The sequence below is a fragment of the Paroedura picta genome, chromosome 12 (assembly GCF_049243985.1).
Source record: "Paroedura picta isolate Pp20150507F chromosome 12, Ppicta_v3.0, whole genome shotgun sequence".
Classification (NCBI taxonomy): domain Eukaryota; kingdom Metazoa; phylum Chordata; class Lepidosauria; order Squamata; family Gekkonidae; genus Paroedura; species Paroedura picta.
The window spans coordinates 22,592,909-22,617,773 of NC_135380.1; the positions used below are offsets into that span (position 1 = coordinate 22,592,909).

Sequence of the window (24,865 nt, forward strand, 5' to 3'; positions counted from 1 at the left end):
TAGAGTGTCCTGAGCTCTCCCTGCCCTACCAGGGCCTTGACAGCCCCCTTTGCTCTGCAGCCAGCTAAGCCTTGCACAGCCTCCTCGAGGAAGGGAGCATCCACCAGATACCCTTGCAGCTAACCCTAGGAGGGCTTTTGGAGAGCTGTGCCCTGGAGACCCGGTGGGTACCTGGATGATGACCCGTCGGCGCACCACTCGGCTGGAGACAGCCTCCTCATCGTCGCTGAGACCCTCACTCTCGCCCAACTCCTTGTCCAACTCTTGGTGGATGTGCTTCAGCACAAAACGGACAGAGCCATGGGCGATATGCAGAAGGTTCTGGCAGCTGACCAAGAAGAAGCCCAGCAGGACCAAGCTGATGAGCAGCTGGGTCAGGAAGCCCCACATGATCCCGGGGGGCTAGGGGGCCAGTTCTGGCTGCCCCCACCTGATCGAGCCCCAGCCTACAACCTGCCTTTCCTCATAGCAGTGGGGCACTGCCCAGGGCTGATGACAGGAAGAGTTTCCTGACTGGGAACCAGGGAGGGAGACGATGAGAGTGGTGGCTGTAATTTTAGCCGGGCTCAAGACCAGCTGCTTGGAGGCGCTCAGCCAATCTCCCTGCCCCCTACCCCGCCCCAGCTAGGAGGGGACAGCAGAAAAGCCTCATCAAAGTCACTGAGAGTTCAGCTCCGACCCTGGCAAGGCCCCTCATGCCCCTGAAAGAATGGACAGAGACTCTTGCGGAGGGCCGGAGGAAGGCCTACAAAGGCGTACAACCTCCTCTAGCTCTCCCGACAATTCGTGGTTCTGAACAGCAAATGGCCTTGCCTTGCCTAGCTCTGCTTGAACAGGCAAACAGAAGGCTTGTCTGCCTAAGTCCGGCACAGCTACCCACCACCCTCTGGCATCCCAGGCAGCTCTATTTCTGGTCCCTCCATGCCTGACTCTGGGGGAGAACTAGGTGCTACCCAATTAGGAAGCAAGTGAAGAGGCTAGCCAGGCAGGATATAAATAGAGGCTGCATAGGACCAGACTCTGGGGCTACGGCAGGCCTACCCCTCCTCTCTAGACGTGGACTCAGCAAGATGCAGGTGCCAAGGATAGCGTCATTCTACTTGCAAGCAAATACTGCCTTGGTGGGGCAGAGGGGCCTGTCCTGCTGGACTCCTGCTCTTCTGCAGACTTCTTTCATAATAGCCACTCCCCTGCACCATAATATTTTCCTACCTCCCAGGATTCTTTGTAAAGAACACTGAAAGCCAAGCAAACCCTGGCGCAGGGAATTCACACCAAGGTTCCCCCTGATTGTGCGTGCTGGAGTCAAGATAACAGCAGCTGCCAAGGAGGGGGAATCCAGACCAGGGCCACATGATTGACTCTTCACTGTTTCCTCCAGTCAGTTTTTCCAGATCTGCTTTGGAAGCAGAAGGTCCCCGATTCAGTGCTTAGCTGCTCCAGTAAAAAAGAAAAAAGGACCAGCCAGTTGGTGATACGAAACACCTCGGCTTGAGACCTTGAAGATCCACAGCCAGGGAGAATAGTGCTGATGTGGACAAAACGAGGAAGGTCCAGACTTTTCTGTTCACATGGTTCCAACTTAGGCTTTATGGGGATCTTTCTCAAAACTCTGCAGCAAAGCAGATTTGAGAAGGACTGCAGGAAAGACGGGGAAAGCGAGGAGGTGTATAAAAGTACAGTGGTGCTATAGGAAAGTGTGTGAGTGGGGGGGGGGGGACTTACTTCCCAACATAAGAAGAGTTGGTTTTTATACCCTGCTTTTGACTATCTGAAGGAGTCTCAAAGCGGTTTACAATTGCCTTCCTTTCCTGTCCCTGCAACAGACACCCTGTGAGGTGGGTGGGGCTGAGAGAGCTCTGAGAGAACTGTGACTGGCCCAAGGTCACTCAGCTGGTTGCATGTGGAAGAGGAGTGGGAAATCAAATCCGGTTCTCCAGATTAGAGGCCGCCGCTCTTAACCACGACAGCAAGCTGGCAAGCTAGCGTCCAAGGCTGGGCAAACATCATGCATGTAAGCGACCTTAAGAAAAAACGCCCTGGGAATTCAGAGGAGCTAGCAGATTGTGTCAATAGATAATTAGAATAGCATTCTGCTATAGTGAAAGCATAGATTTTTTAAAGCCCTCTGGTGGTGCAGCTGGGAAAAGGTGGCCTTGGGGACTTGGAAGAAGGAGAATGATATGAACCGGATTTCCAAATCTTACAAGGCAAACTCAGTGAATTCCTGTGCCCCCTGTACTAAGTCTGCTATTCCACTAGAATCAACTCAGTCACATGCTTCAGGGCAGTGGTCCCCAACCTTTCTGAGGTTGGGGACCGGCAGGGCATCGGGGCCGTGCCCCACATCGGGCCGTGCCCCACATGGGCGCGGCCGGCCCTGATTCCCTCTCCCCGCCCTCCCGCAGTAAGAAGCTTCCCTGGCCGCAAGCTTGCGGCCTGGGAAGTTTTTTACTGCGGCGCGGGGAGAGGGAGCCGCGGCTCGGCACCATGGCCTTCGCGGCCCGGCACTGGGCCACGGCCCGCAGGTTGGGGACCACTGCTTCAGGGCACTCCTGGCATGGCTTTATCCTGGTGATTTAGCAATATGTCAATTTCGTTTAAAAGGAAAGTCATGGCGCTAGGCCACACACTTTTAAGCACATGTTCCCATCCATAAAGGTTAGATACTTGGTGTTTTTTTTAATGAACAAAGAGTTTCTCAGGAGGCTGAAGAACATGCCCTGCCAATATCACATCCGATGCTTTTTCTGCACATGTGCAGAATCTCAAGGTCGACACTGGTCTGCATATCCCCATAGCCCAAGACTCTTAATGATGCTTTTGCATAACAACAAGCCCCCTGCTTTGTACCTGTGCTACTGTGGGAGGAAGCAGGTGGCTGTGAAGTAGCTTTGCGCCCTCCTACCTGCGTCTGCCCAAAGAAGCCGCTGTCGGCTTCATCCAGCCACTTGGCTAGTCCCTGCCGTCTCCCGGGCTGGAGCCCCCAATCCCTGTACGGCGCTGGGCTCTCCCTCTCCTCCGACGAGTCGATCCGCATGTGCTCCGGCCTCTCCCGCTCCCGGCCCCGCATTTTGTAGGGCACCGCTTGCCGCAGCAACGGCGGGCTTGACACTCCCGTGGGCAGATCCGACAGACTGGAGATGAAGGTGCTCTCCACGGCCCAGTCGCCAAGCCTGTTTTCCAAGGACAGAAAGAGAGGCTCACAGCTTACGCCTTTTTCATGCAAGTCTGCCATGCAAAAGAGCACTTTATAAAAACGGGAAGCCCCATCAATTCCCCCTGTCTGTCCTACATGGATAAAGACGGCAAGAATCTTCCTGTGGCCAAAAGCAGCAGCTTGCATCTCATAATGACAGCCTCCCTGCCTTGCAAACTTGTGTTAATTTCATACCCTATCAACTGCCGTAAGGCTGCCCTCATTGGATCCTGGGAACTGTAGCTTGGGTGTGGTTGCTGTGAGAGTGCTCAGCACAGAGCCAAACTAAATTACCCAGAATTCCCTGGGGCGAAGGGATGACTGCACTGACTGTGTTATCTTGTTCTGCAGTTGTGCTCCCTCTGGAGCTAGCGGCCATCAGCCACAAGGCCGGTTATTCCATCCCTATTATGAGACCTGTCTCTCAAGGTGGCTTGTAGCTCCCCCCTTCCTCCCCAGCAGCTATTTCAAGGTGAGAACCACTTGCCAGCTGCAAACCCCACCAGGCAAGGGCCTTGCTTACTTTTCTGAAATATGGGGCAGGTGCCCTGTCATGGGAACAGTGCTCAGGAGAGCCACAAGTGTCACATCGAAGAGTCATATGTGACTCCCAAGCCTCTGAGTACCAGCGATCTAGTGTAATTGCCGAATGACTCCTTGGCAATAGGTTTAGCTGAGCAAGAATGACTGGCCCAAGGTCACCCTCTGAGTTCCAGGTTGACTTGAAACTGGGTCTCTACAGTCGCAGTCCAGCCCTCTGATAGCTATACCACACTGGCTCTGTTAAAGCTACACTGGTTTTATACTATTTTATAATGTTATTGATGTCTTAAAAAGACAACTTAAAACCTGCCTTGGCCCTGTTTTGATGCTGATTTGGGGCACAGACCAAGATTTGTGTGCTCAAACGTGGTTTCACACCTCCACCCATATCCCCCATTCCTCCTTCTGCTAGTCCGAGCCACCACCCCCTCCCCATCTCCTGGCCCTGTGGGGAGAATGCTCCATTACCTGTCTTTGCCCTTGTCTATGACACGGCTGACTGTGGGCGAATCCGTGATGCGGGCCTGCACCCTCTGCTGGCCTGAAATGAGAGAGACTTCAACGTGGGAACGTGGCCCCCCCAGCGGCCCCGCCTGGTGCTCACCATCTGGCCTCCTCCCCTCTGACCTCTGACCTTCCTCCTGCTCTAGTGTGTCCATCAGGCCATTCATGGCGTCTGAATCCACTGTGTCGTCCTCCACCAGGTCCATGGAGCCCAGCGGATCGGGGCCATGCGCATCCTCCAGGAGCTGCCCCGGAAACCGGCCTTCGCTCGTGGCGTCCGAGTCCTCGGCCTTGCTGCACTCCAGGGAGGAGTCTTCGGCAGTCACCAGCGAGGGCGTGAGCCCCGAGGACCACACCTGCATGTCGGACATCTCCATGAGGGCGTCCTGCTCGGTGGCGGCCATGGGGATGGCATCCATGATGGCCACCTCACTCCAGTACTGGTCGGCACGCAGCGGGGAGGGCAGTGCGTAATGCAGGGAGGCGGGGGAGAGCAACTCGTCCTGCAGCGAAGCGTAACCTGCATGGGCAGACAGAGGGCAACAGACTGACACGCTGGACTGAGGGCAGCACGCACAGACCCAACCCTGGGGCTCGGGGGGGGGGGCTGTGCTTGACCCATGCATTTGTGAGTCAAGAGGTCCCCGTTCCAGGTTCCAAATGAATAAAGCCATTGTGGGGAACCAAAACCAGGCAAACAGAGTTCACCCCAAGGAGATGTCAGGGAACCGGGAGGCACCCTTGCTACTCTGCATCACGATCCTGCCGTGCCAGCACTTTAACGGGCTGCTTTCAAATGGAAACCAGAAGTGAGGTTTCTAGTTTCATATGGTTCCTAACTTTATGCTGTAAACTTGCTTCCAGAATCATTCTACTAACATGGGCTTCACAAGGCTAGGAAAAAACCTCTGCTAGAAGGGCAGGGGGCAAAAGGAAAATAACAGGAGGGGAGGGGAAATAAAAATAGAACCTAACAATGAAACAAACACCAACCAGTCCAGTGTTTTCATACAGAAGGTTCAAACCACCTCTGCGTCTCTCTCCCTTGCTTGCATTACTTATGCGAATGCTTGTTTGTCATTAACATGGAACAAGAAGCAGAGGAGAGGCATTAGAAACACCAGTGAGAATTCTGGCCAAGGTATGTTTTATATTTGCATTACAGAATGGATCTTGGCAAAAATAAACACATTCCAGAAAGCTTTAAGCCCTGCATATGAAAACTCCCTTCGTCTTTGAGATCAATAGCCAAAAAAAGTCTTCCTCGTAGCACCCCCCTGATATGTTTCTAAACTATTAATTTGCGGGGGAAAAATTGTTTTTCTATCCAAAATATTCAAGGTTAACATTTTGATGATGATTGGAAAAATAAATTTTCTACTGATTATTTGAGTTCTCTAACAAGCTCCAAAGAATTACTTTTGGAGCATGAAATGTCTTGGGCTGCTACGTGGTTGACTTTTCTTTTTGATATTAAAGACTTTGGGATTATCCAGAATATTTGTTTCACTGGAAGCATTCTTTTATTCTCCCCTCCTTTTAAATTTCTCTCCTGCACAAGGGTCCAGAGAAAATGTGAAATTCTTGGAGGCCTCCAGGCTCTACCTGGAGATTGGCAACCCTAACAAAGTGACCTGCAGTAAACTATCTTGTCCCTTTAACAGAGGCTCAATGTGTGAAAATGGGCAGGTGGAAACTCTTCATGGCATGGAAGTAAACATCATTGCCTGGCAAATAACATCCCAGTATGCTTCTATTAAAGGGAGAGGACATTTGTTTTGCCTCCAGGCAAGGTGGCTACCCAAGGAATCAGTAGCTTCAGACCTCATACTCTTCCATCGGAAATTAGCCACTGGGTGTGAATATCCAAAAGCCTTGCTGCCCGACTTGGTTGAAGCCCACAGCCCCTTCTCCATTCATTCTGGTGCTAAGTTGGGCTGAACCCAGTTTTGTGTGAACTCTTTGACGCTTTCTGACTTTCTGAAGCATATGGAGAGGCGCCAGACTTCCCTGCAGCTGCATCTAAAACAAAAAGCCGCTCCTGGCTGGTTACTCTGGCAGTGACTCTGGTTCTGGGATTTTCCACGCCCGTTGACCAAGAAGTGTGCAATCAATCGATCGACACTCCCCAAAGGCGGTCCTGACCTTGGCAGCAAATGCAGCGGAAAGGGCTCTCTGGCACTTCCTGGGACCCAAAAGCACCCACTGTGGCCCCTAGCCAGGTTCTGCCTGGCAACCCTTTGCTCTTTGGCAAATATAACAGGGCACACTAAAGCCGCCAGGGGCACTTGGGTCACAGCTGGCAGAGAGCCCGGAACAGTAGGCCACCTGTGTGTAGCACAATCCCTAGTTGTCCTCCTGCCAAAAGGACTGAGCTCTGGGGAGACGGGGAGAGAGAGACTATGGCAAGTTCTGCACACGTTGGATAATACACTTCCAATATGCTTCTGCAGCTGGATCTTCCTGTGCGGGACAGGAAAATCGACTTCAGAAGTGCATTGAAAGTGCATTATCCAATTTGTGCAGAATGGGCCCAGGACAGCAAAGGAGGGATGTGAGCAAACGCACTTACACTCCCCAACCCCAGGCTCAGTTACAGCTGGGGACAGGGACTGCAAAGCTGAATGGCTCCCTGGAAAAAGTTTTATCCTCCCCTCTCCACCTGCACTGTTCCCAAGTTGATGTCATCGCTCACATCCATCCCTTGTTATGCTGGTCCGAAATCTCTCCTCTGCCTTTGTTGCTTTCTCTCTTTCAAGGTGGGGACTGCAAGCTCCTTGGGCCAGAGACCTGTCATGTCTTGCTTACAAAACTCTGAAAAACCTCTCTGAGCACACTGATGACCCTTGAATAAACAAGACAGCCAAAGGGCCAGAGGGGGAAAGAAAGAAGACCCCACTTCCTGCCCAGCATGTACGGAGGCAGTGAGAGTTGGGGCCTCCTCTGCTCCATGCAGACTTTAGCAGAATTTGCTCAGTGCCTGCTGGACTTTGCCTACTCAGCAGTGCAGGGGAGAGGCATTGGGGGGTGGTCCCTTCTGGGAGCCAATCAGTCCAGGTGGGAATGGGGATTGGCAGGCTTGGAGAGCAGGCCTTCTTGTTTCATCAGAGCAGCTTGGGGAGGGCAGGGAAAGAGAGCCAGGAAGGGGTAGCAGCAAAGGACAAAGTGGAGGCGGTCAGCTGTGGCTGCACGGAAAGGCATGCCAGGTCAGGTTGGGCGCATCATGCGTTCAACAGCAAGGCAAAAGCTCTCAGACGGCTCAGCTCAGACAAGAGAAAGAGACAGAGACAGTGGAGACAGGCAGCAGAAGAGAAAGGGGAGGAGGAGGAGGGAGAGGAGGAGGAGGGAGAGAGGTCAGGATGAGGCCAGAAGACAAAGATGACAGGCACCTACTGGCCAGCCAACTCTTGAGGAGCCTGCAACCCCCCCTATGGCTGGACAGCATGTGGAAGAGCGCAGACCATACTGGGAGGGGGGAGGGAAGAAGAGAAAGAGCCAGGGTGCATTTGGAACAACATGTACACCACTCCAGACAACAGCATTGCCCACCTACATCAGCCCCCACTAGCCCACACAAAAGTCTCTGATCCAACATGCATCTCTCTCTGAATCGACAGCTGGGATCCTGGTCACAAGGCCACCTTCTACCTCAGTGCCCGGTGCTTGTCTCCATCTCTGCCCAAGTTCTGCGCCCGTTAAGCTCTATAGATGTACAGCGTCCACCCACTGGGGGGAGGGGAGGGGCACTCTCCACTCTCGAATTCACATTCCTGTCCTGAAAAGTTTCCAGTCATGCTTTTAAAGGCAAAGGAGCACAACTCACAAAAATGTAAGCTTAAAACTCAAAAGTGATGCATGGCTGGTTAACCACCAGGGGTGGGGGTGGGGGGCACACACTTTGGCCATGACAGCATATTTCTTCTGATCCACTCTTTGCTAACCTCTCTTTTCTTCATGTGCTCATTCTTTCCCCTCCATCAGTACATGAATGGACACATCCCTATCCCTGTGTCATCCTTCTGTGTTCCCACCCACTCATCTCCTGGCACCTTGATCTCCCCCCCCCCACTGTTCTTCCTGTCCCCCACCATGTCACCCGCTTCTCTCTTCCCTGCAGGCTACAACCCCCTCTCTCCTCTCTGTCCCACCATAGGCCTTTCTGCAGCCTCCAGCTCAGCTTCCCCCAGCTGTTTCACTGCTCTTTCCTCTTTTCATCCTCCACTTTTTCTTTCTGCAGCCTCTTGATTTTGCTCAGCCCTTTTCTCCATGCTCCTTCACTTCCAGTGAAGCACACAAGGCTTTCACTCTCCCACCAATTCATGTCACAAGGAAAACTGAAACAGGCTTAGAAAACCGACATAGAATCATAGAGTTGGAAGGGGCCACACAGGCCATCTAGTCCAACCCCCTGCTCTACGAAGGATCAGCCCTAAGCATCCTAAAGCATCCAAGAAAAGTGTGTATCCAACCTTTGCTTGAAGACTGCCAGTGAGGGGGAGCTCACCACCTCCTTAGGCAGCCTATTCCACTGCTGAAATACTCTGACTGTGAAAATTTTTTTCCTGATATCTAGCCTATATCCTTGTACTTGTAGTTTAAACCCATTACTGCATGTCCTCTCCTATGCAGCCAACGGGAACAGCATCCTGCCCTCCTCCAAGTGACAACTTTTCAAATACTTAAAGAGGGCTATCATGTCCCCTCTCAACCTCCTTTTCTCCAGGCTGAACATTCCCAAGTCCCTCAACCTATCTTCATAGGGCTTGGTCCCTTATATGCTTCTGAAACTGAGAGGAACCATGCAGGCACAGGGATGCAGGCATCCTCCCACTTGGGCAGGCCCGGGCCCCTCTTTTGCTGGTGGCATGGGAGCCACTGCACCATCGCTCCTTCCCATTTAAATGCTGGTACTAACTTACACACCTGGCTATTCCTAATGCCAACTTCATTTGCACTCCCAATCATCCCCCTGCTTCCCTTCCCGGCAGGATCCCAAATCACACTGCGGTACCTGATCATGCTGTAGAATCCCACAAATCCCTTGCGCATTGCATCTATTCTGCAGAGCTGCACAGTTCTAGCTGAGACTAGCAGAAGAAGGGGCTGCCAGCAGGGAAAATTAGCAGGCAGTAGCTGGTGGCTGAGTGGATCTCAGGATCCATAGGACAAGCCTATATAGGAGAGGCAGCGGAGGTCCGGAAAGAGGGGCAGCCACGCTTGTGAAGCCTGCTTAGGCCTAGCCTGTGCACACAACTTCAGAACCAGTGGACTGGCAAGGATCCAGTGATACTGGAAGAGTTCGGCAGGTCTGGGCAGGCACTCACCATTCATCTGCGAAGGTGACAGAGAGTAGTCCCTATGCGGGTAGCGTTTGTCACCCTTCAGGCTGTGGCTCTGCCGTACAGAGCCTTCCAGCATGTTGATGATCTCGCTGCGATCAATGTTACGCAGAGCTGTGTATAAGTTCTCCACTGCAAAGACAGAAAGGGAGGGATGAACTATATTATCTACGAGAAGCAGAGCCCCAGACTAGAAGCAGAAAGCCTGATCAAGAACAAGAAGGAGCACAATGAAAACACAACAAGAACCAGAATGGTACCCAGATATATAAGCACAACCCTTAGGACCGATGACCAGAATGTCCTGTCTGGGGGCTACCCTTGAAAATGTATCAGCTGGCGCAAAGACACAGCTGCTGCTGGAGAGTGTAGGGAGCTGGGGACATGTTTAAAGAGACTGGAGCAACTAGCAGTGGGGTTGCCTCTGTTCAACAGCCTGCCATTCCATACAGAGGCAGCTAAAGAGTAGTAACATTAATGTGTTTATCTGATAGTAGCTTTTTAAAAGTTGGGAACGCCCCCTCCCCCCCCCAAAAAAGAAGAAGATAACATAGGATACAAAAGGGCATCAGTGAGAGAGGATAAAGTTTAAGGTGTGTGTGTGTGGGGGGGGGGGACTTTTTGTTGGCTGCTGCCCAAGGAATGCCATGGGCCAAATGTGGGCTTTTGAGGCAAAGGAGAACTTTCTGTGGATTTAGTCTTGTGGCATCTGTATGCCCTCCGAAGAGCACTCTGCTCTGCCGCTACAAACAGGCTGGTAATTCCCTCAACCAGGGCCAGGGCCTTTTTGGTCCTGGCCCCAGTCTGGTGGAAGGAGCTCCTGGATGAGCTGTGGACCCTTCAGGAGCTCTCACAGTTCCAAAGGGCCTGCAGGACAGAGTTCTTCCGCCAGGCATTCGGTTGGGCCGAATGAGCGATAGAACAGCTGGAAATGGACACTCGTCTGTAAACTCTCCTCCTGACTGTTAGATGAGGCTGTATAGGTCAAAGCAACAGTGGCAAACTGTAACAGTGGGTTATGATTTACAATGACTGATGATCAGTGTAATGTTTTAATTGTGTTTTTATTTTTTGAGCTGTTTGTGGAACTATTATGTTGTGAACCGCCATGAGCTGGCAGATCTGGGAGAGATGGTTTAAAAAGCATAAATCAATCAATAAAGCCCAGGCACGCCCAGGGTTGTCCTTCACTCACTGTTGGCACTCTGCCCACCACGGCTGGTCCACAAGTTCAGCAGGGTCATGCTCTGATCGAGCAGGGAGTTGGGGTTCTCCACGCGGATCCTGTTGATGTCATCCACCTCAAACTGCAGCTCCCGGGCCAGTTCTGGAGAGTTGGGGAGGAGGAAGAGGAACACACAACACAGAATTAGTCACATGCTTCCATTTCCAGCACAACCTGCACTCGCTTCTACTTCTCCAGCGACCAGATCACTCCTTTCTTGTTGTTCGGTGCCAGGCATGTGAAAGATAAGACAGACTGGGGAGCACAATAGCCAACATGTATTTTCTTAAATGTCCTCCTTATCAAACTACAGGTGCCTTTTTAGAGTGCCTTGCACCCATTTTGAAAATAGAACATGAAGCTGCACATGTTAAAAACAAACTAGACAAGATAAATGAAAACCAAATCAGAGAGGGAGAGCTCAAACAGGAGCACATTATGCAGCAAGTCAAAAAGACTGTTCTGCTGAACAAGACAAGACAGCCAAGCAGGTTCTGTGTGTTTATGCTAGACCTAGCCCATCCAGAAGCTTTTTACTGTCTGCCAACCACAAAGGCTAAAGTGCATCTTGCTACTCCCTTGGTGTGCTTGAAGCCTCTTTTCAAGCCTGGCCATATGCAGTCCTTGGGTATTTTACTAGGCAAATCCCCAGCAAGTTTCCAAGCCCAGACCCTGAGAAGCAACCCCTCCCCCTGCTACAGTCAAACTAGGGTAATCCTGTCCCAAATGGCTTTTGCCTCGCCATGTCCCAGATTGAGCTCAGTGAGGCTTCCTCCCCAGAGTGAAACTCACCTGCCCAACTGAGGCCCAGGTGTTCTGCAATGAGAGCCATTTTCATGTCAGTCTTGTCTTTCTCCGTGCTGCTCAATGAGCCTAGGGAGGAGGCAAAAGACTCAGAATGACTCACAGGTGACAACAAAGTGCAAAACTCTGAGTGTTCGGTCACAACTGGGGTTTTTAGGGTACTTTCAAAGCACACACTGTGATCATTTTGTCTATAAAAGATGCTGCTGAAGGTTGCTGATTCCAAAGGCAGGAAGGAAGCTTTTCTTTCGCTCACACTGCCTGGCTTCAAGCTGGTGCAGAGCTTAATTTGGGGCTCAGAGCTGCTGCCTGTTTCAGCCAGCCCACAGAGAAATGAAGGTATGAGAAGGAAATATGCCCCTACTGATCACCAAGTAAAACCTGAACTTAGGGTTGCAGACTCTGGCTTGGGAAATTCCAGGATATTTGGGGGCAGTGCTTGGGGAGGGTAGAGTTTGAGCAGGGAAAGGGGCTCAGCAGGGATAAAGTTGCCGTTTCCTCCAAGAGAACTGATCTCTGCAGTGTGCAGTTCAGGAGAATGCCACAGCCAGCATGGTGAGGTGGTTAAGAGCTGCGGCTCCTAAATTGGCAAGCCAGGTTTGACTCCGATCTCCTCCACATGCAGCCAGCTGTGTAACCTTGGGCTTGTCACAACCCTGACAGAGCTATTCTCAGAAAGCAATAATTTCAGGGCTCTCTCAGCCCTACCTACTTCACAGGGTGCCTGTTGTGGGAAGGTAATTGTAAGCCACTAAGTGGCATATAAAAACCAATTATTTTCATCTGAAGGTTGGTAAGCCCCCTGATTTACACATGCAGGAGAGCATGGTGGGGAGAATAGACTGCAGCAGAAAGAATTGTTTTGGAAGGCTCCTCTACATGGAAAAAAAAGTTCCCTGCAAATGGAAAAGCAGGAGAGCAAACAAAAGGAGGGTGGGACAGAACCTTTATCCCTGGTGTATTAGTTTGGTATTAATGTGTAGGTTTTGTTTTTAATGCAAAGGCAAATTCAGCTCTGGAATCCATCCACTGTAGCCCAAACTTGTGGTCCATTCTGCCATCTTGTTCTCTGGCATGTATAAACCAGGGGTCATTCCACACAAATAGGATAATGCACTTTCAATGTACTTTGGCAGCTGGATTTTCCTGTGCGGAATGGAAAAATCTACTTCTAAAGTGCATTATCTATTGTGTGCAGAATAGGCCTAGGTCTGAGCAATTCAAGTACCTGGAGACCCCTGGAAAAAGAACTGGGTGGAACTCTAACCAATACATCCCTGGCCTGCTTCATTTCAGATGCCAGTGGGTTTCAGTATTTCACTGATGCCCCCACATTAAAATGTCAACATAAACACCTCTCCAAATTTATATTTAAAACTTTTTACACCTATATTTCGAAAAGTGGCATGTCAGGGAGAAGTCAGAGTTAGCACGATGCCCTCCAGCAACATGCTAACATCCCACATACAGGGGGTTTGAATGCTCTCCCAGCAAAAGCTCGCTTGTCACCTAGAATAGCGTAAACCTGACCTTACCCAAAAAGTGGGGATACTTGGAAATAGTCACGTGCGTCAACAGAAATACTCCTTGCCCACCTGCAGATATACAGGGCAGGGACTTTATTAGACTTTCTCCAGCTCTTCCTTTAAAGCAGGGGTAGTCAAACTGCGGCCCTCCAGATGTCCATAGACTACAATTCCCAGGAGCCTGGGAATTGTAGTCCATGGACATCTGGAGGGCCACAGTTTGACTACCCCTGCTTTAAAGAGCTGCAGGCAGTAGGCAAGTTTTTTCTGCCCTCCATCTTCTCCTCATATCAATCATGTGGAGTAGGTTGGGGGGGGAGGGAACTGTCCCAAGATCACCCAGCAAGCGGCTGAGTTTGGATTTGAACTCCAGTGCTAATCAACATGCTACCACCTCAGCTAGGAATTTGTTGTGCCATCGAGCGTTTTGGAACTGGCAAATGTGCTTTTCAGCATTCCAGAGCTCTCCTTTGCTCCAGCCTGTTTTCTAGAAGCTCTGGGTGGCTCCTCTACATTTCCCAATTTTTTTCTGAACACTAGAGTAAGGGTTACCTTGCAGCATATTACATCATCTCCTCCTTCCTTGGCATCCCTCCCACACCCAAGGTTGTTTTCCTGCTTTTTATGATTAATCCCATGACTGGCGTGGAGTTACTAGGTGGCCGGCTGCTTCCGTAGGAGGGTGCACACTCAGGATTGAACCGTGGCCCTGAGCAGAATGGTGGTTCTTGAAGACTTTCCTTTTTGATCATGAGCTCTGAAATTGTTATTACATATTGTTGGGAGCTTCATAGTTTATGATTCTTATGCCGCCAGCAAGGTCTTATTATTATTGCACTGTATTATTACGTGTGTGCACATAGTTTACTTGACCACTGATGAGGCTCCTCCGGGTTGAGACACGTTTGGTTTTAAATGCAGTGGTGCAACCCTTGAGAGTATCCGTGCAGTTATTGCACACACTGTGATTCATATGTTTTAAGGTTGCTTTTAATCTGCTTCATGTGCATTTAATAATAATAATAATAAATATTTGATTCTAATCTTAATATATATGTGTTGCTCGACCTTCAGCTTCCTATCTCAACCTGGGTTCATCAAGAGAGGAGGGAGCCACTCAGGAAATCAGGGGCTTGTTTGAAATAAAGGGCCTCCTGTTAAACAAACCCACTACTCTCCACTTCCCTTTTCATGAGGGCCAATTCACACGTGACATCTTTGTTCACAGAACAGCAAGGACAGGAAATGGATCAGGGATGCAGAGCCAAGGGTGGGGTGGGCTTAACTGCCTTTGATCTTTTACCAACCAGAAATGTCCCTGCCTCCAAGACTGCTTAAACCCCCCAACTAGGAAAATGAAATAGACACCCTACAGCAGCCTTTCTCAACTTTTTTACCATTAAGAAACCCCTGAAATAATCTTCAGGCTTTGAGAAACCCCAGAAATGGTGTGATCATGAAGAATATGGTTGAGAAGCATAGCTGTGGCCTCCCCCTTTCCACCCCCTCCCAGCCCATCATTGGCCATTTTCGGGGGGAGGGCAGGTTGACATAACTATATATGGGTATCACCCACTAAATGTTTAACGTTGTGCATTTAATCTTATGATGGTCTATGGCCCAGTGCAATACAGTTTGTACTGTACTGTAAGCCAGCCCTACCTACAGGTACCTGTTTTGTTCCCATCATCCTCATCTTAAAGCAACCAAGGAGGTACTGCTGATCGGAGAAACCACAGTGTGTTGGGATAGAGTCAAACCTTCCCTTCCCCAGCTCATTGAACCCAAATTCTCCCTCCTTCTCCAAAGCTGCACTTTGGCATTGAATTATTTATTTAATTATATTTCAACTTCTATACTGCCACTCCCAAGTGGCTCATAGCGGTTCACAAAAGAAAATCTCCCCCCAATAAAATCCCCATAAAACAATAATTAAAATTCCAAGTCATAATCATTTAAAACCCCCGATTACAGCCACCTCCTGGCGGCAACAACACCCTCCCCCCCCCCCCTGGCTCACAGACCTTCTGTTACAAGTGTCCCAGGGGTGTCATGATGTCACACATCAATGAGAGCCCCTGATCTTCCTTGCCCTGGCCTCAACCAAAAACCTGGCAGAAGAGCCCCGTTTTGCAGGCCCCGTGGAATGAAGAAAGTTCTGACAGGACCCGCAGCTCTCCTGGGAGCTCATTCCATCAGGCAGGGGCCAGGACCAAATGGACCCTGGCCCTGGTCGAGGCTAGGCAAACCTTCCTCAGCAAAGAGCTCTGTGGAGGGCATAAGAAGATAGTTGGTCCCGCAGACCTAAGGATTTGAACATATGTGGGTTTTGCTCCAAGAACATGCTGCATGTGGTCCCTAGCAAGTGAGAGGGGGCAACACAATGCCAGACCCTGCATGCTGGCCCATAAGCCTCTTACCCAAGGTGCTGTCGCTTAGCAGGCTGTATCTCTCCCGCAGGGCCAATGGTGTCAGCGTTCTTCTTCGCTCCTCACTGGCCGAACTCTAAGGACAAAAAGGAAAGGCAGTGGTCAGTTTCTAATCTCTTAGGGGCAGGAACCCGGCCTGAGCCAGACATTCAGTGTCTTCCTCAAAAGGAACCCTGCTCCCCATCCCACAAAGCCAACAGGAAAACCTCTCCCATCTCTGTCTCATTTATTTATAAACACATTCAGTCAAGTGGGTCTCATGCAAGTCACGGTATTCGGCTGTTTTTGACACAGAGTTTTCTAAAAGTGCTATTTCTGTCCTAAAAGGGGGCAAAAACATTCAAGACACCAAACATCCAAACCACCAATTCGGGAGGGGGGGGGGAGAGTTGAGAACTAAACTGGAGTGTCAGACTAGGATTTGGAGAATCAGGTTTGAATCCCCCTCCCCCCAAATCGAAGCTTGATAGGTAACCTTGGGCCGCCACAGCCATTCGGTCTAACCTACCTCACAGGGTTGTTGTGAGATTAAAATGAAAGGAGAAAAATGTAAGTTGCATTAATTCCTCTTCGGGGGGGGGGGGGAGAAAGGTGAAGAATAAATGTAATAAAATGTGATACGGAATTCTATGCAAAGATTCTGAATATGTGCACATCAGATCTGGATGCCGGTATGTTGATGGGAGGATGTGTTATGCAACTGTGGGGGAGGAGAGAAGAATTTGGGTTTGGCAGGCCACTTCTGTCTGTGCATTGCTGAGCCTCAGAGGAAGCCAGAAAATTGCTCATGATTAATGGAGTGAGAAGGAGGGAGAAGGAATGGGCCAGGATGCCACTCACCTTGGAGCAGGGTGGCATTGTAATATTCAAATGGCAGAGGACATGCTGCAGCTCTTCATATTTCATAGCCTTGCGTAGGAAAGACAATGAGCCACTTGCTTCCCGACTGCTGTCCCGCACCTGCAGCCCCAGAACACAGAGGAGTTAAGCATCCTGCTGGACCTGAGGGTCCCAGCCAGCCTGTAGTCCAGAACCTCACCTTGACTGGGATGATGAGACGGTTCTCTCGGAATGATTGGAACAAGAAGCTACGCTGTTGGGTCCCCTTCTTGATGGGCACCAGGTTCCCCGAGAGCTCCGTATGAAGTGGCATTCCCTCCACCACCTGTGGAAATAGCCACAAGCTTAATACGCTGAGCAGTTCCTATTAACTGTTGTTATTATTACTATAAGAGCCTCTTGTGGCGCAGGGTGGTGAGGCAGCAGAAATGCTGTCGGAAGCTGTCTGCCCATGAGGCTGGGAGTTCGATCCCAGCAGCCGGCTCAAGGTTGACTCAGCCTTCCATCCTTCCGAGGTCGGTAAAATGAGTGCTGGGGGGTTAGACGGTAATGACTGGGGAAGGCACTAGCAAACCACCCTGTATTGAGTCTGCCATGAAAACGCTAGAGGGCATCACCCCAAGGGTCAGACATGACTCGGTGCTTGCACAGGGGATACCTTTACCTTTATTATTACTATACTGTGTTGATTACTTTCAGTCATCATCTAAGGTCCTGCTTTGGGTGCCCACAGCATTTGAAGTTAGGTGAAAGAGGGCTTTTTCAGTTGTGGCACCAAGATTATGGAATTCCTTCCCTAGGTCTGTCCTCTTCTATCATAGTCTTCCACCTGCAGACTTTTTGGTTTTGTCTGACATTCCTTCAGTAACCCTTCTTTCCTGCTATGTTTTTAATTGATATATTTTGGGGTTGTTCTTTGCTGGATAGATATTTATCCTGGAGGCTGTAGACTGATCCTGCGTTGAGCAGGGGGTTGGACTAGGTAGCCTGAATGGCCCCTTCCAACTCTATGATTCTATATGCATTTTATTTATGCCATTTGTTTTTCTTCTGCTCACTTTTTACTTGCTAGCTGCCTTGGTGGCCCTTATTGGCCTGGGAATTTACAATAAATACAAATCTTCTAAATAATAATAAGTAATAAGCGTAGGACAAAAGAAACGTACACACACACACCAAAGACAAGGCTGCTGCTATGTAAACCACCACCAATACAACTATGTAAACAACTTCACACCTCCTTAAAGACTGGAGATGCCCAAGAAGACGAGTGGGGAAACGCGCAGAAGAGGCCCGCTAAGCAGGAAGCCCCAGGCCTCGGCTACCTCAATGTCTCGGCTGCGTGCCACTTCCGTGAAGTTTTCGTGCTGCTCGAGGGTCTTGTCCACCTTGTCGTCAGTCATGCAGTAGCAGCGCAGGCGACCCTCCCGCGCATCGTTCATTTTGGCAAACACCACAAACTTGGCCATGTAAGGCACGGCTGCCAGCTCCTTGTACAGCAGGGTAGCAAAGTGGACAGCTTCAGCTGTGCGTGGACAATCCGCCAGCCAGAACCTGGGGGGGCAGGGCAGAGCATTATTAGGCGGGGAGGAAGCCGGGGAGACCTCCAGACTGTATGACTGCAGGGGTCTGGTCCGCTGGACTGGGTTTGTCTCGTTTTTTTAAATCCTCACAACAACTGCTGCAAGGAAAGCTAGTCTGAGAGGTCAGTAACTTGCCCATGAACACCCTGCGAACAGTTGAGAGTTGATTTGAGCTCCTCAGTCCCCACTCTTGTCACTTCTACTTCATGTTGGCTTCTGCTACTAACTACAGAAATCACTGGAAGGAAACCTCGACACATCTTGCTACAGCATTTCCTACTGCTGGCCTTGCTGCAGGCCATAGCGTCGTGCTGGCCTCTACGCTAGTATGGCCTAGTCATCGATTGGAACAATGGACAGCACCTAACCTGTCAGGCATCCCGGAGGTGTCCTAGCTCACCTGGCAGACACGTTGGTGGTGAAATTTGCACACTCATTGGCATAGACCAGTTTTGTGGTCCCAGTGATGTCCTCCCATTGTGCTGGAGCTGTTCCTCCTGAGACAGAGAATGAAGACATGCCCAGCCCGGTTAGACAAATTAAGCAGTTTCACTCTCAAAATAAAAATAATCCTAAAATTAGAGTTCTGGGGGAAAAAACGTCTGGTTAAGCAAGTATGAAGCAGAAGCTGGTTGTAGGTGGTGTTGACTCACTACGATAGCCATCAAGAAACCTCCCTCTCCCCAAACTAATTGTTTTATTTGGAAAATGTTAATGCCTGCTCTTCCACAGTACTTGCCTGAGGCAGCTTACAAAATAAGGAGAAAACAGAGGCAAAACATAGCCAAAGAGCCAGTGGTGCAAATGAAGAATATGTGATTATTCAGGTAATAAAAATCCCCAAGTGTTTTACAATAAAGCTTCTTCAGGGGAATCTGCTGACCCTTCAACATTTTTACAGCAAGTTCACATATATTCTTCTCTATTTGCACCATTGACTTTTTGGCTTAAAAATTAAAACATAATATAAAACAACAAAAGTTGTTATTTAATGCCCAGCATTAAAAATCCAGCCAGAGCATAATAATCATAAATCACCAAGCTGCAGTTTCCAGACTAAAAGTAGCTTTATGTGCTTAAAGTTCTTTTTTTTTTAAATCCATAAGGCAACAAATGAACAGATGAATGCAAGGATGTCTGTGTGATGCTTTTAAAAAGACATTTGGAAAAGGCAGAGTTTGCCTGAAGCATGGAGGCAGGGGAGAAAGGGCAAGTCTGCCAGTCGAGCCAGCCTTCTATTCACTGGTATGTTTCCCTGTTATCTCAGCTGGGAAGCTGGGTAGAAATCTATATAGCAGCTGAAAAACTCACTGAGTGCTCAGTTTTAACAATGCTATCTGCCTTCATCCAGAGACACAAAATGCCACCTTGGTTCTCTGAAGCAGGGCCCAAACATTGGGGTGGGGGACGACACACACTCTTTCCTGGGGCCTGGCTCACAAATCCATAGGTGCAAAAATAGGAATTCTTTCCTAGGGACTGAGCAGCAAACCTAGTACCAGGTCTATTTATGTCATTTCATAAATAAAACAGGCATTTCCCTTCCATGACTCATGAAACTGGATGTGTACAATGAGATCATGGCAGACAGGCCAGAAAATTGAACTCAGTCCAAACTGCTGAAGTTGATGTAGCTTCTGTGGAATTCCTACCCCTTCACAGCACGGAAGATGATCAATAAAGCCTCCACATGTCCTAGACCAGGGGTAGTCAAACTGCGGCTCTCCAGATGTCCATGAACTACAATTCCCAGGAGCCCCTACCAGCATTCGCTGGCAGGGGCTCCTGGGAATTGTAGTCCATGGACATCTGGAGGGCCGCAGTTTGACTATCCCTGTCCCAGACTAATCCCTTGCTTTAGAAAATGCAAAAGAAATCCCCAGCTCTGCTGTTAAGACAAAAAGAGGTACAAAGGTGAAGCAGTCACCTCTAGCAAAAGATTCCAGACACTGTTGTGGTTAGCCAAGTGGGAACTGGTAAGATCTGACCCATAGGCACAATCTATCAAACTGTTCTGACATAAGCCCCACTGAAGGGCTCAGAGCAGGTATGTATCTTTCATTCTGACATTGTGTGCAAAGACTGCTTTGGATGGTGCATTTAGAACATATCATATGTAAATCAGTATCAGAGAGCAGAACTACAAGTTACTCGAAGCACAGGGCTGCTGCTAAAAATGGCAGCTACTGTCTAATGTACTCATGTCTTAACATATAATTTAACCTACCTCTTGTCATACTTAGAAACATTTCCCTGTTACAATGTGAAACAGGGACCAGGAAATACATGGTGTAATTACATCAGAACATGTTCAAGCTGCTACAAACCTGAAATCAGTTTGCCATTTTTCTTGGCAGTACTGAGTTTCTGATGTCGATTTCTACTCACCAGAAGTGAGAATAACTTTGACCTTGTATTTTGCTACTGAGTAGAGTCGTGTACCTACTCTATTTGGCACCTTGGGCAGGCAGGAGGATGGGGCTTTGTGATGCAGGGACTGGGATCTCTGCAGAGAAATGTCCACCCATTAACTGGGCCTGCCCTGGTGTCTGACGTCCCACTGCCCCCACTGAGGTGTAAGGATCTTGGACAACAAGTCTCACAGCTTGTCCCTGCCAACTGGAAGGTGGGATGGGAGACTGGCAGCCATACCCTAGATACGCCATTGTGAGTAGTTACAGACATTTTCTTATTTCCTTAAAATGAAGAAGCAAGTCTATGAAAGCAGGTGGCAGCACTTTCAGCCAGTTCTGAACCCTAGAATCTGCTGTCCTCAAAGGAACAGCCCACCCAATTGACGTATGATGCCAGATTATCCATCTCACCTATAACACTGCAGAGTAGGCGGAGGCTGGTCGTATCACCCTCTCCACTGTCCCGGGGATTCTCCCTCCATGAGGGGGGCAGGGGGATACGCAGTCCAATAGGGCGGTGGAATTTCCTGCGGCGTGGTTCTACTGTCACAATCGGGCTGAAAGTTGCCTGGTTCCCCAGCAGTTTTGTCACCAGCTCATCCGGCACTGGCTGTGCCTTTAGGAGAAACAAGCGGGAGATCAGCCCAGCAACGAGAAGAAATCATCAAAAGGGCCAAAGCAATGGAAAGAGAAATGGCCAGTGGGGCCAGGGGGCCTGGCTGGGGGCCCAATGGATGGGTTACACTTGAGGAGGAAGCAGGAAACAGAGCTTGAAGTCCTTGGCTGTGAATCACACTTACATCTGTGGGTCCCAGGGCAGACAGACCCAAAGCCAGGCCTGTGTACAGCTGGTATGTCTTTGCACAAGCAAGGACTGTTCAGTGGCACAGGAAGCTCAGCTTTCAAATGGAGGGGCAGGAAGAGCCAGTTTCTGTCTCATATTCAGAGAGACATAGAGAAGCTAACTATGCCAGATTTGTTGAGCCCTGGCTCTTAATGCAGACTTCTTGATTCCTTTGATTGCAGAATGCCTGTGGCCTTTTCTGTGAAGTCTGCAAAGCACACATCCCTGCCCACTCAGGACTGAATCTCTCTGCCCTTCCCCATTACAGAGGAAGCATCATCTTGATACCTGAAGAGCTAGCTTGACCTTCTTGGTGACTGCTGTTTCTGGGAATGTGGCCTGCACCATGGATACCAATGTGCTCTGCAGACAGCCACCTTCTGGACCAATCAGCTCTTGATCCTGGCAGACGCGGGACATGACCACAAAGTAGAGAGGGAAATCTGTGGTGATGATGCGGCAAATCCTCTTCTTCTCCAGTTCCTCTAGGCTTTCCAGTTCTGCAAGGATGGCAACAACGGGGGGGAAGAGCACTGGAGCCACAATTCCCAAAACATGAGGAATGGCAAACTGCCTACTGGTGTCATGGGGCATAGATCTAGTGATGTACCCCAAGACACTAATTCAATTTTAACTAAGGGACAAAACAGGGTGATATTGAGCCAGCAGAAGTCAATTTCATATGTCCAATATTTCCAGCAACTGGAAAACATTTTCCCTTTTCCTTCTGAATAAAACAAAACAAAATCAGATTCCAGTGGCACCTTTAAAACCAACAAAGATTTATTCAAGGCGCGAGCTTTCAAGTGCAAGCAGTAGCACTTCAGTAGCACTTGAGTTGCTTGCACTCGAAAGCTCATGCCTTGAATAAATCTTTGTTGGTCTTAAAGGTGCCACTGGACTCCGATTTTGTTTTGTTGTGCTGCTTCAGACCAACACGGCTACCCACTTGAATCCTTCTGAGTAAAGACATCGCAGGACAGATAGAACAGTTACAGGGTAATACGAAGCCTTTTTTGTATCCCTTGTCCCATGGCCCTGGTTACCAGGTGTCTCAGGACTGCATTGTTTTACACTGTGTAATCTGCCTCTGTGGGAAAGGCAAACGAAAAATATAATAAGTAAATAAACTAGCTGTTCTTACTCTCCCCTACCAAGCCAGAATTAGAGCAACAGTGCAGTGCTTGGAGAGGAAGGCAAGAGTTCAAGCCTGGCTCTGTGCCACCCTCTCCCCTGGTCCAGGCATGGGAAACATCTGCTTTCTTCACAGCACCACATTGGAAGCTGATCATCTAATGTATTAAGAGAGGGACATGGGCTGCTGTAAGGCAGCTGCTGATATCTAAGTGAGCAGCCTTTCTGCTTATTCATCCTGATATGCAAGAATGCACAGGACACTTGCAAAGCTCTATCATATAATCATAGAGTTGGAAAGGACCCTGCAGGTCATCTAGTTCAACTCCCTGCTCAATTCAGGATCAGCCTAAAGCATCCTCAGCTCAGTGCATTTGCTTCTTATGCTCTAACACTAGATATCCGGACAGATACACTCCAAACTTGATCCTAGCTCTTGGAGACTTGAGCTTCTGCTCTATCTGAATCTTTGTCCTCCTGCAAGACACCCCCTACGTACCTTCATCCATGCCGTTGAGGACCTGGTCTAGGTAGCTCTCCCCGTAACGGCTGCGGTGCTCCTTCCACACAGTCCCATTCTCACTACGCAGAACCACCAGCTCCCGGTCGCCACGCCCATGGGACGCAAAGTGGGGGATCTCCACAATTACAGGGCTGTGGGAGAACTGAGTGTTAAGACCCCAGAAGATGTGTCATGTTGTTCTCACCAAGGCACTGAACAAGACAAGGAAAACTAAGCTGGCTGTTGATGCTACTGGCTCTGCTTTGTACCGTAGAGAAGTAAGAACAGCCATTTGTCCACATTCCTTCGCAGGCCCCAAGCACCTCACGGGTGAATGATGGCAGGGGCTCTGATTCACACAGCCCATCCAGTTTACTTAGAAATGCCCTACATGTCAACAGCAGCCTTGCCCGATATCTGCAATGACAGATCTAGCAAGAATACCGGCTTTCACCTGAGGAACTGTGCCCCTGCAGGACCCAGGGCGATAATCCTGCTGGCCAGTCCTTCTTCTTCAGCCAGAGGGGGTGGCGCTGGCAGTTTCTGAGGCTTGACCAGACGGCAGGTGATGCGTGTGGGCGCTGCACACGTCCTGGGCGGGATGATGACACGTAGACCATTGTGCCGGCTGCCGCGCATGGAACCACCACGAGCGTCCACCATGAAGCTTACGAGGAATCTGTGTGTGGCAGGGGATGGGGTGGTTAAGATTTAGGATTGAACTAGGCAAAATACAGCTAAGCATGGTCCATATTAGAACCAGAGCAATGTGAGGAAGGAAGAAGGGTTTAACCTTCCCACCTCCCACGGTTTGGAATCACCAAATCTGTCCCCCACACCCTCTGCTTTTAGTGCATGAAACAAATTTTAAAAACGCACCATTTTTTGTGCCTGTCTTTTTCTTTTGAGGAGCTAGAACAGCATGCGCAGTCCAATTCATCTCCCTCTTCTCCCTCCTCCTTGCCCCCAATCCAAATGTGGGCCACACACAGGTACAATTGAGCTTTCAAAGATCTAGTCATGGAATTCCCACGTCCTCCACTTTGAGCCTTAGCTGCAAAATCTCTAGCTAACAATGGAGCTCCCAGGGATCTCACACCCATAACCTTAGGGGCAGAGGAGCCTGCAGCTGGGTCCTACCCTTTCCCCATGGCTAGTGTTAGTTGCTGGCCTTCACTGGGCATGTTGCAACCCCTACAGGGAGTTAAATGCATACAACTTATCCTAAAGTGGGCCACACTAGCAGCAGCATTGTTGTTTTTAAAAAAGAAGGAAGACTGAAGGGGAAGATATCGTCAGAGCAGGAGGGGAAAGAGAAAGACCAGCAACAGACAAAAGACAGAAGCAGTATGTAAGATGCTCACAGCTAGTGCACAATCCTGTTCATGAAGCATTAGCAAGCCAGAGCTCAGAGCATATATTTTGCATGCAGAGGAACTCAGGTTCAATCTCCTGCATCTCCAGTGTAAAGGATCTCTGCCTGAAACCATTATGACCAGTTAGAGCAGGACAACACTGCGCTGAGATGGACCACTGGTCTAACTCGGTATAAGGAAGGCAGTTTCAAACGTTCCTGGGGTCGCGCACACCTCTGCTTGGAGGCACTGGTCAGCCCTGCCCTGTGGGGTGAAGGGGAACAACTCACCCTGTGTGAACAGGACTGGCCACCGGGCTGATGTTGTCAGAGGTCTCCGTGGCAGGGCTGCTGGGGATGAGGGACTCCTCATCAAATTCCTTGGAAGGCTATGCAGGACAGAACCAAAGCTCCTGTTAAACACAGGCCTAGGCCCTGCCAGCTCTTGCAACACTACCGGGCTTCCCCTTCCACCGCATTCATGCCTACAGACACACCCGATTTCTATTCTGTTGCACTCAGCCTCCCTCCACCCCATGCAGGTTCTGAGATCCAGCCTTAGGAGGTTTCACCTAAGCCCTGCATCTGGTGGTTAGTTCCTAATCCTGGATGCAATTACGGGCCC

General features: G+C 49.7%; 1 protein-coding gene across 7 annotated transcripts in view; it reads right to left on the reverse strand.

Annotated features, from left to right (window-relative positions):
* Nucleotides 1-24,865, reverse strand: part of ANK1 (ankyrin 1) — a 169,149-nt gene that overhangs the window by 10,272 nt on the left and 134,012 nt on the right. For 5 of the 7 annotated variants that reach the window (XM_077306434.1, XM_077306435.1, XM_077306436.1 and 2 more), the window contains 16 exons: nt 24,532-24,629; nt 23,341-23,565; nt 22,884-23,038; nt 21,539-21,750; nt 20,818-21,022; nt 18,393-18,489; nt 17,735-17,963; nt 16,609-16,734; nt 16,410-16,529; nt 15,561-15,645; nt 11,603-11,683; nt 10,781-10,912; nt 9,571-9,717; nt 4,377-4,766; nt 4,211-4,283; nt 2,909-3,176 (listed from right to left, as the gene is read on the reverse strand). In XM_077306434.1, the coding sequence (XP_077162549.1) occupies nt 2,909-3,176; nt 4,211-4,283; nt 4,377-4,766; nt 9,571-9,717; nt 10,781-10,912; nt 11,603-11,683; nt 15,561-15,645; nt 16,410-16,529; nt 16,609-16,734; nt 17,735-17,963; nt 18,393-18,489; nt 20,818-21,022; nt 21,539-21,750; nt 22,884-23,038; nt 23,341-23,565; nt 24,532-24,629 (2,643 nt within the window). The other 2 variants (XR_013225981.1, XM_077306439.1) reach the window with 2 other exon arrangements.